General features: G+C 35.7%; 1 protein-coding gene across 1 annotated transcript in view; it reads right to left on the bottom strand.

Moving 5' to 3' along the window:
• The window catches only part of DYNC2H1 (dynein cytoplasmic 2 heavy chain 1), a 152,773-nt gene that overhangs the window by 72,129 nt on the left and 65,007 nt on the right, over nucleotides 1-15,637 (bottom strand). The window contains exons 51-65 of the mRNA XM_015814719.1: nucleotides 14,661-14,774; nucleotides 13,164-13,306; nucleotides 12,234-12,315; nucleotides 11,723-11,877; nucleotides 10,289-10,426; nucleotides 9,602-9,715; nucleotides 8,476-8,636; nucleotides 8,186-8,309; nucleotides 7,641-7,762; nucleotides 6,930-7,016; nucleotides 6,665-6,791; nucleotides 5,889-6,030; nucleotides 4,348-4,457; nucleotides 3,156-3,254; nucleotides 1,560-1,683 (exon numbers count right to left, since the gene is read on the bottom strand). Coding sequence (XP_015670205.1) covers nucleotides 1,560-1,683; nucleotides 3,156-3,254; nucleotides 4,348-4,457; nucleotides 5,889-6,030; nucleotides 6,665-6,791; nucleotides 6,930-7,016; nucleotides 7,641-7,762; nucleotides 8,186-8,309; nucleotides 8,476-8,636; nucleotides 9,602-9,715; nucleotides 10,289-10,426; nucleotides 11,723-11,877; nucleotides 12,234-12,315; nucleotides 13,164-13,306; nucleotides 14,661-14,774 — 1,842 coding nt within the window. The remainder of the gene's footprint in view (nucleotides 1-1,559; nucleotides 1,684-3,155; nucleotides 3,255-4,347; nucleotides 4,458-5,888; nucleotides 6,031-6,664; nucleotides 6,792-6,929; nucleotides 7,017-7,640; nucleotides 7,763-8,185; nucleotides 8,310-8,475; nucleotides 8,637-9,601; nucleotides 9,716-10,288; nucleotides 10,427-11,722; nucleotides 11,878-12,233; nucleotides 12,316-13,163; nucleotides 13,307-14,660; nucleotides 14,775-15,637) is intronic.

The raw sequence follows: 15,637 nt of genomic DNA, 5'->3' as shown, positions 1-15,637 counted from the left end.
AGTTTGTCAAGATCTTTTTGGATCCTGAGTTTGTCTTCTGGGATGTTGGCTACTCCTGTCAGTTTGGTGTCATCTGCAAATTTGATGAGTTCCCCTTCAATTCCCTCATCTAAATCATTTGTGAAGATATTGAAAAGTACTTGGCTCACCAAAAATACACATTTTTTTAATATATAGCACTGTAAAGCAATCATACGTAGCTGTCAGAAGCAAGATAACGAAAAACTTATGTTCAATATCCATGATTACATATCACAGGAAAGGGCAACTGCAAATTAAGGTCAGAGAAAATTCTGCACAGCAAAATTGTTCCTATTTCCTCAAATAAATCACTTCAGAATCTGAAGTCCCAAAGATCAGTACTGAATGAAAAAAAAAGCTAGCAAGAATATTAAGAGTGCAGTAATCCTCCACTTACGACTGGTAGCTTAACAATCATTTGACGTTATGATGGACTTGAAAAAAGTTACTTACAACTGCTGCACCACCCCTGTAGTCATGTGATAGCATTTCTGGCACTTGGCAACAAGCTTGCCTTTATGACCAGTTGCAGCATCCCGTGATCACATAACTGCATTTTGCATTGATTTTTTTGCCTTTTCCCAACAAAAGCACCCATCAAATAAAATAGGTTCATCTTTATGATTTATGACATGTGACTCACTTAATGACTCTGATGACTTGCTTAACAACTGTCAAAAGAACAGTTGCAAAATCTTATCTAGTCAACGTGGTGTCTTGACTCATGACCCAAAAGACTTAAGACTGACATTCCAGTTTCAATTTTGGTAAGTCAAGGACTACATGTACATCTACTATTCATAAACCAAAGAAGGGGGGGAAAGATATAGTGTTGAAATCAATTTAATTTGCTGTCCTTACATCTGTAGGACAAAACACTTACTCATATAAATTTCAGTTATTGATTTAGTTTATTTTTATTGGATCCCTTTGCGTGCAATTTGCTTTTTCTACCATCGCAGGATAAGAGTGGTAATAGAGATTATTTATTTCTGTAAACTTAGTTTTTTTTATCCTCCCTTTATTTTTTTATAAATAATTCAAGGTGGTAAACGTACTTAATTCTCTTCCTCATCCTATTTTCCCCAAAACTACAAGCCTGTGAGGAGAATTGGGCTCAGAGAGAATAACTGGTCCAAAATCATTCAGCCAGCTTTCATGCCCAAGGCGGAACTAGTAACTCAGAGAGTTCCATTTACTAGTTCCATTTAATGCCTTAACATTAGACTAAACTGGCTCTGATAGGCATCTAACAATGAAGTATACTCTAGTTCAGATCCTTGTCCTGAGCAGGAGATTGAACTCAATTGCCTATGATTCTATGAACAGATTTCTGTTCCCACCTAATATCTGGGGTGAAGAAGAGGAATGTTTTGTTGACCATTAGGTCAACAAATTGACATAGCATCTAAAATATATGTTAGATAAATATAATTGTAAACATGGGTAATAGATTACAAATAAGTATATTTTTAATTCAAAATTTTATCTGAAAATCAAAACGATAGTTATATATATATCACCAATTGGAAATTTACCTTGTGCAACAAGGTCCTTTCTAAGCAGTGGATAAAGCACAGGCTCAACCCCATCCATTTCCTGTATAATAAGTGTTTTTCCAAATCGCACAGCCAATTCAAGGGCATTAATAAAGTTGGTATCCTGCAAAAATGAAATTTGCTATTGATTATACATAAAATACAAAAGAAAGTACAGTGAAACCATTCTTGTCAGAACTATGCTTGTATACATGTTCCTCACTCCTTTTTGCCATTTAAATATAACCTTAGAATTTTCACTTCAAAACCTCTTTGTTGGGGGAAAAAAAAAAGCTAGACTAGTGGTGGCAAACCTATGGCACGGGTGCCAGAGGTGGCACTCGGAGCCCTCTCTGTGGGCACACGTGCGTTGCCCCAGCCTTGCCTGCCCCCGCAACCCCCTCCTCACCAGCAGCTCCCCCAGAGAGTCGCCCCCAAGCGTGGCCCACGCGGAGCAGCGGAGCCAAGGACGGCAGCCAAGCAGCATAGACAAGACTCTGCCCTCACGCCCCATCACACACAGTTGATGCAGGGTGCGGGGAGAGGGCGTGGCCCCCATGGCGCTGCTGGGCTGCCTGGGCGATCTGCGGTGGGCCCTGGAGGCAGTGAGTGGCCCTGTGGGCAGGCGGGGTGGGGTGGAGCGGGGGAGGGGCAGGGGGTGGAACGGGGCAGGGCCAGTTTTGGGGCACTCAGTCTCTAAAAGGTTCGCCATCACTGAGCTAGACCAAACTAGAATTTAAGCTATCATGATAAATAAGTAGAAAATACAGTACAGAGTAGATGCCCTCCCCAAATAGATCACAGAGTAAAAGGAAGAATTCCATGACTGTAGATCTAAAGTTTCTAAATATACTAATCAAACAGTAATGACTTAGTTCAGGGGTCCCCAACCCCCAGGCCGTGGACTGGTACCGGGCTACGGCATGCCAGCAACCGGTCCGCACAAACAAAGCCCCATCCGTAGGATGCAGACAGCACACAAAACCACGCACTCTCTGGTCCGTGGAAAAACCTTTCTCTATGGAACCGGTCCCTGGTGCCCAATAGGTTGGGGACCTCTTAGTTGAATAAATTTTAGTTATCTATATATTCCAGATGTCTCAAGACTTTTGCACAAAGTGTAAGTCAACACATCTAATCCTGCACTATTCGAATTGCATGCACCCTGAGTTTTTACAGAACTATGATCCAATGATCATTTTCTTGGTTAAATTCTCACTTCTCCCCCTCAATGTTTATGTAAAGTTTTTTTTTTAAATCATTCAATGTGATAAAGATAGCCTTTTGGAGTTTTTTACAATCACATTTGCTTTTTACCACTTGTAGAACTAGCTAGCTCAGTCTTTTCCTATGTCAAGACTGCTTATGAATGAATTGAAACCCTGATCTCAATAAAAATCCTTAAAATATGCCACTTCTTACTGACTTCCATTGAGAAAATGGAAAACTATTAGTTCCAAAGCTGATAATATAATCAATGTAGTTAACGATGTAAGAATTTTCCTTTTCTTGGTCGGTCAGTCAGTTTAAATGAAAGAATGATTGAAATATTCTTTCTACTGCAATCCAGAACAATTTAAAAGGTTCAAATATTACCTGCTGGTTGATAATTTCCAATCGTGATTCTTTCAAATGTGTTTTTAGCCATTCTGTAGCCCTGGAAGAAGGGTCTATCAAAAATGGGCAAACTTTACTCTGTTGAAAGAAAGAGAGAGTTGTGTTTTATTTTACAAGGAAAACATTCAAGAATAAAACTGCATTTAAATATCCATCTTTTTCCACAAAACTAAAAAAAAATGAAATGTGGGGTACTGGAAATTATTTAGATAATGTACACAGGAAGAAAGATAATATTATTAATGTAATTTAATGTATGACTCATCCTACTTTTTAGAAATGAAAATCTTTTGCACTTCTTCAATGTTTAGCATTTCAGATTTTTAATTTCTTAATGGTACACTTAGATTTGTAAGGGAAAAAAACCTCTCCCAAACCATCCTCAGATAACACAATCTAGCATTAATCGATTTTCTTGACTTCTAACTCTCCATAAATATCAGAAAAGGATATCTGGAAATATTTCATCAAAAAAATAAGGGAACAAGAAGCTATTACTTTGTCATCAATCCAAAGTCCAGAAAGAAGTAACCTAAAAGCAACAGCAATAGCATTTAGACTTATATACCACTCTATAGTGCTTTACAGTAAGGGTCCCCAACCCCCGGTCCGTGGACTGGGCTGCGGCATGCCAGTAGCCGGTCTGCACAAACAATCAAAGCCCTATACGCAAGATGCAGGCAGCACATGAAACCAGGCCCCCTCCGTTCTGTGGAAAAACTCTCTCAATGGAACCGGTCCCTGGTGCCCAAAAGGTTGGGGACCTCTGCTTTACAGCCCCTCTCTAAGCAGTTTACAATGTCAGCATATTGCCCCCAACAATTTGGGTCCTCATTTTACCAACCTCAGAAGGATGGAAGGCCGAGTCAACCTTGAGCAAGTCAGGAACAAACTGCTGGCAGTCGGTAGAGTTAGCCTGCAATACTGCACTCTAACCACTGCTTTTCTGATTCTATTTTATTCTATTTATGATCAAATAAATTTGAGTCAACCATAGCTTCAGCCCTCTATCATCCAACCCAGAATTTTTAGAGATTGAACGGCACAGGTATCAGTCAGGCAGACTTTGGGAACAGAACCAGCTCTAAAGTCTTGATCTAAACTTTGGTAAATGTGAATGCATGCTATTTGAGTGCCATTTCCAAAATATGATAATAAAAATACAATTTACCTGAAGTATTACAAGAGCATTTTCTATTGACAGATCATCAGAGGGTAAACCTTCACTTTTCCAAATCAACTGCTCACTCTCTGTGCATAGGAACCGCCTAAGATCAAATTCTTAAAAAAAAGGGTTTTGTTTTAATGTTCCCGAGTTTGCTTAGCATTGAACATTTCTCATAAGTACCTAAGACTTTTATACATTACTGCAAATAAATCATATTGTATCATATGCCATGATTGCTTCATACTATGCATCTACCACTTCCTTAGGAATTATTGATGACTGTGTTAAATATGACATACATTTCATATATGTTTAGAGAGAATAGAGAGATTATAAAATATAATATTTATAAAATATAATTAGCAGGAACAGAAAATCTGTCTGGATTTAAACATTAGCTTCAATTCTTGAAAATAAGGTCTAAGATCAAAGAATCCTTAAACTGGTACAGATACAAATATATGAGCTGCTTCAAAAGAAAAAAGAGGGGGGAAACGACAAAGGAAAAAAGAGAAAAGAAAAAAAACGTTTTGATTATTGAATCCATCCATAACAAACTTATAATTATACAGTCAGAAAGAAATACATTTTATTACACTTAATTTATGTTCTATGAGCAACGATTAATTTATCTTGGTATAATACAGAAAGACTGAAGCTGCTTGTAGTAAGCAAGAACCATCCAATCAAGAATACACTTCAATATTTCCCTGAAATTTTTGCTCCTATTGCAAAGGAACCTTAAAACTGAACTTGACTAAACTAGTAAATATGATTTTTCCAAAGAAGGAAGACCTAAACCTAACTTGGGTTACAACAATGAGATCTCGCTCCTCTGCCTGCCACTCCCAAAGCCTTTAAAACTGAACAAAATGAGGCAAAATATTTTCTTTGCCACTCAGAGAGCAGGTATTTATGCTAAGAAATGTTTTTTTCTAAGTTTTGAATAGGATATTTCTTGTCTTGGGACAGAACAAAGCAAAAGCTTATAAAGAACACAGTATTCTTATACCATTTCCTTTCACTATCTTAAGATGAAAGGCTGCATATGTTTTCGTCCCTTCTGCACTCAGTTTGATATAAAGAGTCATACATTTCTGAAGAGCAGGAATTGCATACACAATTTTTTTTATTGTACTTCTCCTGTGATTATGTTCTTGGGAGTTGATAAGAAATTGTGTTTAAGGTGGTCTAGAACTTAGCTTCAAGGCAATGATCTTTGATTTCTTGGGAAACTTGTGCTTTGAACCGATAAAGGAACAGGTCTTCTTTTTTTTCCCTTTCTTTGGGGTGGAGTTGGGGCAACTGAATGGAGCTGTTTACTGGCCAGATGCCCTTCCTGACGCCTATGCGGAGTTCGCAGGAGATATTTTTTCTTTGCACCCTGATAGAGAAACATCTGTCGCTGCCTATGATTGAATAGGTTGCTAAGTATTTTCTTCCCATCCATTAACCACTTAATATCAGTACAGATTTATGTTAATGTTAAGATTTTGTGTCACACTGAAAATAATAAAAAAGCAGAACAACAGAACAACTCTCACTTTCAAGACCAGCAGATTTTGTCCATGAATCCAAGCTTGCTTTTCTTTGGTCTTCAGGTGCAGCTGAGAGGTAAGTAATAAATGCTGCAGACAGTTGAGCTCTTCTTGGCAGTGTACTTAATTCATCTGCTATTTCTGAAACCTGAAACAATTTCCAATATGATTGTTTATTGATGTACCTAGTCAATATATTGATATGCTAAACAACCAGATCTTTGCACAGAAGGAAAGTTAAATCACAGTTTGTGCAATTTGCTTCTTACTCTCCAAAACTACAATGGATCTTAAAGACCAGCATATTGTGGAAACACTCTCCATCTTTCTTATGTACCAAAGTTTTAATGACTAACATGAAGAGCTCACGTTTTAATTTATCTTTTTTTATGTTTAAGCAAAAAGGCATTATTTAATTCGGGTATGGCAACATTTTAATAGCTGAAGGCTGTACTTAACATTTTGGAGAACCGAAGAATGGTTTAAATGATGCAATAAATGTGACAGGGCTGGGATTTCTGTTGTTTTTATTTCCTGGGATTGGGAAAGATTTCTGCACCTTTGAGTTTTTCTAAAAATGTTCATCCTATTTTAAGCTTTAGTCTATAAAATTAGAGGATGAAAGAAAATTATTTCCTAATTAATCAGCAAGGAGTTTCATATTCATCACAAAGAAACAAGAATCACAAGAATTGAAGGAGGCTAAAAATGCTTTCTGGAGTAAAACATTTTTGAAGTAAAATGGCAAAAAATATGGATCTACTGAAGATTTAATAACCAACCTGTGCATTCCATCTTTTATGCTCCCTATCAAGCTGTTTAATCAGTATCTCTGCAGCTTTCACCGTCTCTTGAGCTTTCACAAGTTCTGTTTCCAGTTTAGCAGCTTCACTGGTTCTGGCCTGGAACCTGCACACCAATTGCATTTTTAAGATATTCAACTAATAAAGGCAAGTTGAAGTAAAGTATAATTCCATTTCAACAAGAAAGTGTTAATTTAATACAAAAACAGTATTAGAATAGTATTAACAAGTCTTAAGTACATACTTATCTTTTAATTCTGCCACTTTCTGACCAACAGAATTAAGCAAATCTTCTAACTTCTGTTTTCTATCTTCTGTTTTTCTGAGATTACTAAAATATATGAGAAGTATTAATTGAAGTATGTACAAAAACAAACAGTAACATAAAAAAACAATCAATTGCCAGAAATTAGCATTTTTATCAGCCTCTTTCAGAGACCAAACAATGCTAAATTAGTGATCTAAAGTATAATACGATTCTGGAGGGACGTTAAAGGCAACAAAACCTTGCCATTTTCTATCACTAGAGCTTTGTGTCTTGATCGCAGTTTCTGAGATTTTATTTTAACTAATAAAACTTTAGTGACCTAAAAAAAAGTCTGAAAGCCCCTTCCTTAGAACAATTTTCTGAGTCCTTAGGTGTATTAAGCAATACACCTAAACAAAATAAGTAAGCAGACAAAGCACAAAATGGGATTTAGAAATCGCAATGCTTTTTCTGAGGAAAGATGCTTTAACAGGCAGTATTTTGAAAGCAGACTTGAACACAGTGTAGCATTCTTTCCAGAAGAGGCTACATTTGTTTTTAAAATTTGAGCCAAACTTTCTTCTTTCAAATCAGGCAAAGAAAGGAAAGTTTTCCTCTTTTAAATGTAATGGTTCTCTTGCATTTCAGAATTATAATGAAAATGATGTAAATACATACATAGCTCTTTATGCTTCATACACTACTTACGCTTGTAGACCGGATTGTTCGGTTTCCAGAGGCTGAATTCGTTCTAGCACATATGAGTACTGAACGTTGGCCTTAACCCAGACTGCTAAGGGTGCGGCTGCAATACTGGCCCTTTTTGCATTCTGAAATATTCAAACATATAGGTGACCTGAAGCTAATATGCACCAGAGGTAACATCTAAAATACACTCAGAAATAATATACTACCATTGATATTCATTGAATAACCAGCATATCTATTTTGGAAATTTAAAACTAATAATAAAATGTTGTTCTGTTGTGCAAAAACTAAATGTGAAAACATTTTCTTTTTCCCCAGCTATTGCTGTGCAAGTTATTATGTACTGAGTAAAGTACGTATAGTTTCAACAATGAACGACTTATTTAATTAATATTTGTTGAACCTGTCCAATCCTGCCTGAGCAGGGGGTTGGACCAGATGACCTCCAAGGTCCATTCCAACTTTATTATTATTACTATTAGTACTACTACTACTACTACTACTACTACTACTACTACTACTACTACTATTATTATTATTATTACCTTTGAGTCAAATGATGCCTTATTTTTAGCTAGAAGATCTTCTACACTCTCACGAATTTCCTTTGGAATATTTCTAGCATCAAAAGTTGCGATGTCTTCTCTCACACCTCTTTTTGCAAGGAAACTGCAGAATACATATTAAATAATCATTCCAATGTGGGAAAGCAGTTTAGTGAAAATAGTTAATGAGTCTATGAATAATCTATTGTTATTATTACAGCCTTTTTCTGGCATTCGATGAAAATAAATTAGGATTTCAAAAGAAAGAGAACATTGTCATCTTCTATTACCTCTTCATGCTCACCCACGATGTATCAAAGATGCCCATCAATCGTAAGACACCTTCCAGTATGTCCCTAATGATATCAGGTGGCATACGTAAAGAACGGATTTCAGACAGAGATTCTGGTTTGATATTTCCAACTGCTAATTTAGCTTCATTAACTAGTGGCTAAAACAGAAAACAAAAGGGAAAGGATTAAAGCTGCTTAATTTTTAACACAACAGTTTTTTCTTTTTAACCAAAGAATTCAGCAATATCTTCATAATCAAAACTTAATTCAAGATAGATGACATAAGAGTCGAAATTTCACTATAATGCTGGGACTATAATCATTGGTACTAACTCTTTCCTCCTCATTTTCCTACTTTGTTCTTAACCATAGCATCTTTCTTACTCTCTAAAGTCATTTCTACTCCTCAAATCATCTCTTTCACAATAGTGTTTCTATTTCCAGAGGAACAGAAAGCTATGGGTTCTCTTGCCTATTTGGGACCAAAGCATAGAAGACACACAGTTTCAGTATTTAATTAAAGGACTAACAACAACCACAACAATCGAGGTCTAAAACAGAAAATTTGGAAGACATAAATAGCTAGATATTAAAAAAATTAATAAAGAAAATGCATCAATTAAAAAGAGGTAATCAGAAAATCAATGAAATCTTTCTTCTTTCCGCTATGTGTTCAAAATGAACAGTGATTTAATGTGTGTGTGTGTGTGTGTGTGTGTGTGTGTGTGTGAGAGAGAGAGAGAGAGAGAGAGAGAGAGAGAGAGAGAGAGAGAGAGAGAGAGAGAGAGAGAGAGAGAGAGAGCCATTTGTCTGAAATGGTATAGGGTTTTCTGCCTGAGCAGGGGGTTGGACTAGATGACCTCCAAGGTCCCTTCCAACTTTATTATTATTAGCTTGTCTCAGTACTATAATAAAGACAAAAGTTGTTTCAGAAGCTTATGTGAAATGATACAAATATTCTCAGATTTTAATATGTTTTCTATAACTCAAGGCTAATTATTGCTCAAATGCTCTTAAAATCTTAATGTTCTTTATTGTATCAAAAGAAAAATAACAGAGAAACAAACAAAAGCCTACTCTTTAATAGGATAGCAATATTGTTTTTTTAAAAAAAATTGATTACCTGAACCTCTTTTAGTTCATCCTCAATTATTTTTTTTCTTTCTTCAATTTTTACTACTTCTTGTGCTATTTTCTGTTTTATTTTTTCCATTTCTGATTTTTGTTCACTTGCATCCTACAAAACAGGCATTAGTCACGGCATCAGTTCAGACACCTATAGTTTCTTCAGAGTGAATGCAGCCATTTTTCTTTGCAACATGAGATTTTTATCTTTCATTGAAATCTTATACTATTCTTATAGTCTTCGAAACTGAACAGCTGCACTACGCGCCCACCTATGTACAGAATATATGACCCTGACATTTGGACAACATTTTTGACAATAAAGATGAAAATAATTTCTTCTTCTGTAAGAAACATTTACAGCAGTAATTTAACAATGGTTCAAAATTACTAAAAGCTGTCTCATATTGATTTGGGTATAAATAGATTTTGCCTAAAATCTAACAATAATTTTGCAAAGCTACCAATCTAAAATATTTTTCCTCTATTTGTTTTCTTTCCAAAGTTAATTCTTGTAGAAATTCCTGGTCAGTTTAGAGCTAGTGCAGTTTTCTATTATTGACCATATAATACTAATCTTTTTTGCTAACCATCCTTAAAAGGCTTTGCAGAGAATTTTTAGAAAGTCTTTATTCTGTCAAAGCACATGATGTCCTTGTACTTTTGCAACTTCCTGCACTTTTACCTGCATAGAAACAGTGATTTCTTGGAGAGCAGCATCAGCTTCATCTTGCTTTGTTTTGAGTAATATGCCTTGTTCTTCAGCTTTTCTGTTTAATTCATCAACAAGTGCTTTGGCTTCATTTAATTTAGCTACTCCAGCCTACAATTTATAAAGAGGTGTTGGATGAAACTTATAGTCCCATAAACAGACCATTCTTTCACACTAAATATAGGTAGTCCTCTAGATATGACTGTACTGAAGCCTGCCATTGGAGGCTCCCATGTCATGACAGCTGTCAAGTGAAGCATCTCACTTAATGACCCTCCATCTCTGCTCTCCCCAATGCAGTAATTAAACATGCAAGTTGTTAAGTGGAGCGTGGGATGCCTCAGGAGTGGGGGAGGCCCTTGCAGGCCTAGCACAGGCCCAGGACCCCTGCCATACTTCTCCCAAGGCCTCCCCCACCCTAAGACATCCCATGTTCCACTTCCCATCACTTGGATCTCCCCAGGCCTTTTCCCATTTCACCGGGTCCCCGCAGGCCTTAGGCTTGAATCCCATCCCACCAGGCTAAACACCATCCTTCTCACTTTCTTTTTGAAGAGCTCCAAGGCCTTCCAGACGGCCAGAATGGATGGCTTTATCATGCAGCACAATTCTGGAAGCGGCAGTGATATTTACAGCTGCCTAATGGAATTTGGTTGCTGGAAATATGGTGGTCATCTCCTGAATCGCTCCATGTGTCTAAGGGACAAAACAACCTGTTCTGCTTCACTAACCTAGTCTGCACGGCCCTTTGGAAATCTCCATGGCTCTGCAGACCAAGTTATATTTTACATTGTCCGCAGCTCCTCTAAGCCTCCTCCCTGACCAATCCTGTCAAGATTGTCTTGCCTGACTTTCTGAGCTCAGATCTTCGTATCCTGGAAAGATCCAGAAACAGAGACTGGTGGAAAAATCCAATCAACCAGACTGATATTTTCAACATTGAGACTACTTTCTGAAAATAAAAAACCATAGTTAACCTTTTGGGGAGGCTGAGGCTACAAAGTAAAAGAAGCCACCCAACACATGCGGGCAGAACTGGGGAGTAGTAGGTTATTTGTGTTTTAACTACGTTAGGTCTATTTTAGGATTTACGCTACTCTCAGTCATATGAGGAAGGCAAAAGGATGATTCAGGAGACATGGATTGCTTAATCCTAAACTACAGGAGGACAAAAGTAAATCACCAGTAGGATACTGCAATGTTCAGATAAGCAGGAATTTTTCTCAAGTACATGTATACCAATAAAAGTAACACAGCAAAGAAAGAAACTGAACAAAATAATTAAGGGATTCCTATGATGTTGCATAATAACCACATTTTTTCAACTTATATAAAAAGAAGTTCATGGTGGATAAATATTTGCATCATTTTGAAAATATAATGCAAATCCAAAAAAATCAAGCATACCTGCAAATGACTTTGCCTTTTTATCAACTCTGTCCTTTTGCTGTTATGAATGGCAAGATATGTATGTAGAAAAGTCATGTATCTTCTGGGTGTAGCTGCATATACTTTACATGAGTCGTGAATTGTCAAAAAGGACTTAATAAATTCCAAGTCACCTAAATTACAAATGCACCAAGAATAAACAACATAAGTACTGCTAAAGACAACGCTGATATTGAATAAACAGAATGAAATGATGATTCAAATATAATCCATTATTTTTAACATTAATTTTATCCTTTTGCAGGTTTCATTTTCCATGTGGCTATGTTCAACACATATGATAAAAGCCAATTTGACTTCTCAAACATTTCCCGTAGAGTGACTGTAATACTATAAATAATATTTTTCTCATTTCTCAGAAGTTTGGTATACGTTTATGAAAAATGGGGAATGTTACATTTACTCCATTGGATTTATGCTCTTGTTAAAGAAAATGCACTAAAAACTGTATTATAGAATAGCAACTTGCCAGAGTTCTTTTTTTGGTGCTCCTTTGATGTTTTAGCTGATTTTTCTTTTTCATCTGCTTCAGCAAATAACATCTCAGGTATCTAGAATATAAAGTGTAAGCTAAGAACAAGCAGTCCTGTTAGAATAATTTCTTCCCCTAAAAAATGGTCAGTGGCTTTATGGCTTCATGGTTTCTTCAGCTTAAGAAACATTGCTGACTCATTGTATGGCTGGCTTAGTTAAATTATACACACTGAAAAGATGGAACTCAACAAAAAATGTAGAAATAGCTTTTTGCCAAGATTCAGCTGAAAGGAGATTATATGCTTTCCATATTTTAAGGCACAGTTTTCACAGATATGGAAAGGAGCTATGAATACTGTGAGGAAAGAAGCTGGCAACATCGGAAGTAAAAAGCCTGACACCAGAAAGAACAATTATCAAGAGAGTACTCAAGTGCCAAGAAACAGGAGGCAAAATACTAGCACATAACAGCAAAAAAGACTAATGCAAAATTTAAAGCCTGGATCTGATATACTGTAGAACCATCGGTACAGTAGATTCCACAGTAGCTGCCTTTCATTATAAGAACTCCAATCTCATCTTTAATGAAAGTGACTCATCTACTTGACCCTTGTCCTTGAAACTTCCACTGCTAAATTCATGACTGTGCATTTGTGCTCCTGGAAAGAGATTTATCGTTGTCTCCAGGATAGAGCATTGAAACTACCAATCTAGAGTTCTCTAAAACAAAAAAACAGATATTAGATTCATAAATTATTCAAGGATACTCCAAGGATACATTGCTAACCATTTCAAATGTATGTCATCTCTATTTTATAATCTAAATTAAATTTTAGGACCAAATTAAATAATAAATATGTAAGGCCAGAACTCAAAAAGAAAATATTATGGTGAGTGTGTCCTTGTTTCTAGTTCTTGCACTTACCTTTTTCATACTGCTTTCAGACCAGCCTTCCATCCAGAGCACCTGACACTTCTTATGAAGTGCAGGATTACTTTCACAATTTATTGTGAAATTTAAATTAGTAGAATCCATAATCATTACAACATGAAGATTCTGCTGAATTCCTAAAAGATTACAAAAATAGTGTAACAAAAATAAATATTATATAAAATTATTCCTAGATAAAATTACTGGCAACTACTTCAAACAGAGAGAGCTAGTTTGGTGTAGTGGTTAAGGCATCAGGCTAGAAACTGGGAGACCATGAGATCTAGTCCCATTTTACTCATATAATCATCTGGTGACTTTGGGTTATTCACTTTCTCTCAGCCCTAGGAAGGGGACTCTCCTGAAGAACATAACCAAAAGAAAAACAAAAAAAAACCCTGCAGGGACTTGTCCAGGTAATCTCTGAGAATTGAACACAATTGAACATAAGAAAAAAATCAAACTACTTTTAATATTTGGATCATAAATTTAAAAAATAATATATTTCCCGATAATAAATAAACATATCTATATCTTGCACCTCACAAATGGAGCTACAAGTAACCTATGTGTTGCACTGTGACTTAATCAAAATCTTGGATCTTAGTGTCAGGAACTTGAATTATTTCTATTTAGCCATAAATTCAGTTAAAGAAAAAAACTAATGAGCAAGCAATGGTAAGAATTTAAGTTTAGTTTACATTCTCCCCAGAAACTCTTTGGGGTGTTTGAAATGATTTACTCACAAATAGTTGTTTAAGAATGGGATTGTTGTTCATTCACAAAAAGGATGCCATGGCAGACATAATTAATGATAATTTCTGATATACCAGAATGTTCAATGCCATCCCCTTCACTACCCCCATCACCCTAGCAGAATACTCCCATCTTGTCTATCTTAAATATTGCCCCTTTTCTGGGAAAATGGACACAATTCCAAACAAAGTACTTAATTGCAACAACCTCCAATTCCTATTTTGTAAGAAACTATATGGAGTCCAATGACATTAACACAGGGGTCTTCAAACTTGGCCCTTTTATGACTTGTGGACTTCAACTCCCAGAATTCCTCAGCCAGGCATGCTGGCTGAGGAATTCTGGGAGTTGAAATCCACAAGTCATAAAAGGGCCAAGTTTGAAGACCCTTGCATTAATACATGTATGATACTGAAGGCTAGCACTTCTCTTCGCAGCATGCCGGTTGCTTACTTTTTTTTTTTTTAATGTTAAAAAGTCTGATGGGAAACTGTTAAATGCCAAGCAATGTGTAAAATGTTCTAACAGATATGTTAAAGATTTTCTTGAATCAAAGATTCTAGCCACAATGAAATTAATTTTAAAATTCAATTGTAAACTAAATATATTCAGTAAGAAAAATCCCATCAGAACAGTTATGATTATTTATGATCGCTTTTCACATTCAATTTGAATGTATCTTTTTTCATTATTTTAGTTAATAGCTCATATTACTATATGGACACATTCACTTACTGTAAGTAAAATAGTTGAAAACTGGTCCTGTAAATCCATCCTGTGATGCTTGATCTTTCAAAGGGGATAGTAGTGGTTCTAATTCTTCTATTGTGTACAATCCAGAAACTTCTCCTATTTCAGATAGTTTTCACAATGTTTTACATGTGCCAAATTAAAATCAAATTACTACTATATGTTTAAACATTATTTTGTAAGAAGTTTAGGGAAATTTTATTAATGTCAAAAATAATTAGATTCTAAGGAAAAGGAAATTATAACTAAATATAAATTATTATTACAATAATTTTCAGTATATATCATATTTTCCATTTTCACTTTAGGTTAAGCACATTATAGGATATTATTTAATCTTTGAGTTGTAGAGTGTGGAAAGGGAAGCTCAAGATTTGCAGAAGTTTGCTCTCATAACACTAAATTGTTTTGACTTACATTAGGAAAATGCCCATTCTCTTAATCTGATTTTGCAGAGCATGTTTCCAAATTTTAAAAATATTTGCATGTAACAGAATATATAGTGTCCAATGCAGCACTAACAACACTGAGAAGTTGTAAACATCTTATACTCAATCTATTTATGTTTTCAATAGACAACCCATGATCTACTGGCTCATCCTTTCAGAGATATTTCCTTACCAGATTCCTCAATGCTTTCAATAATGACAGAGCTTCTAATGTATTGCTTTCACTGGAAAAGCTGGGATACCTTCAGACATATATCTGCCTTGAAATAGCCCATGTTTTACTGTACAGCAGCCAAACATCAGCACAGGAAATATTTTATGACATTTTATATTATGTCATAAACTGCTTTATGAGGTTTATGTCACATAATGTTTTTTTTAAATGCCATATTTCAATCCCTCAGGAATGATAGATCTCAGATTTTAGACACATTCTGTAAGTTAGCCCATTTGAGGTACCTTGGTTCAAAAATTGTTGCTCTGTGATGTACCATTTTGCTCAATTAAGGATTA

Source organism: Protobothrops mucrosquamatus, unplaced genomic scaffold (assembly GCF_001527695.2).
Source record: "Protobothrops mucrosquamatus isolate PMUCROS unplaced genomic scaffold, P.Mucros_1.0 scaffold277, whole genome shotgun sequence".
In the NCBI taxonomy this organism is placed as follows: Eukaryota; Metazoa; Chordata; class Lepidosauria; order Squamata; family Viperidae; genus Protobothrops; species Protobothrops mucrosquamatus.
Note: the sequence above shows the minus strand (reverse complement) of the source record. Positions and strands in the feature narration are given on the sequence as shown.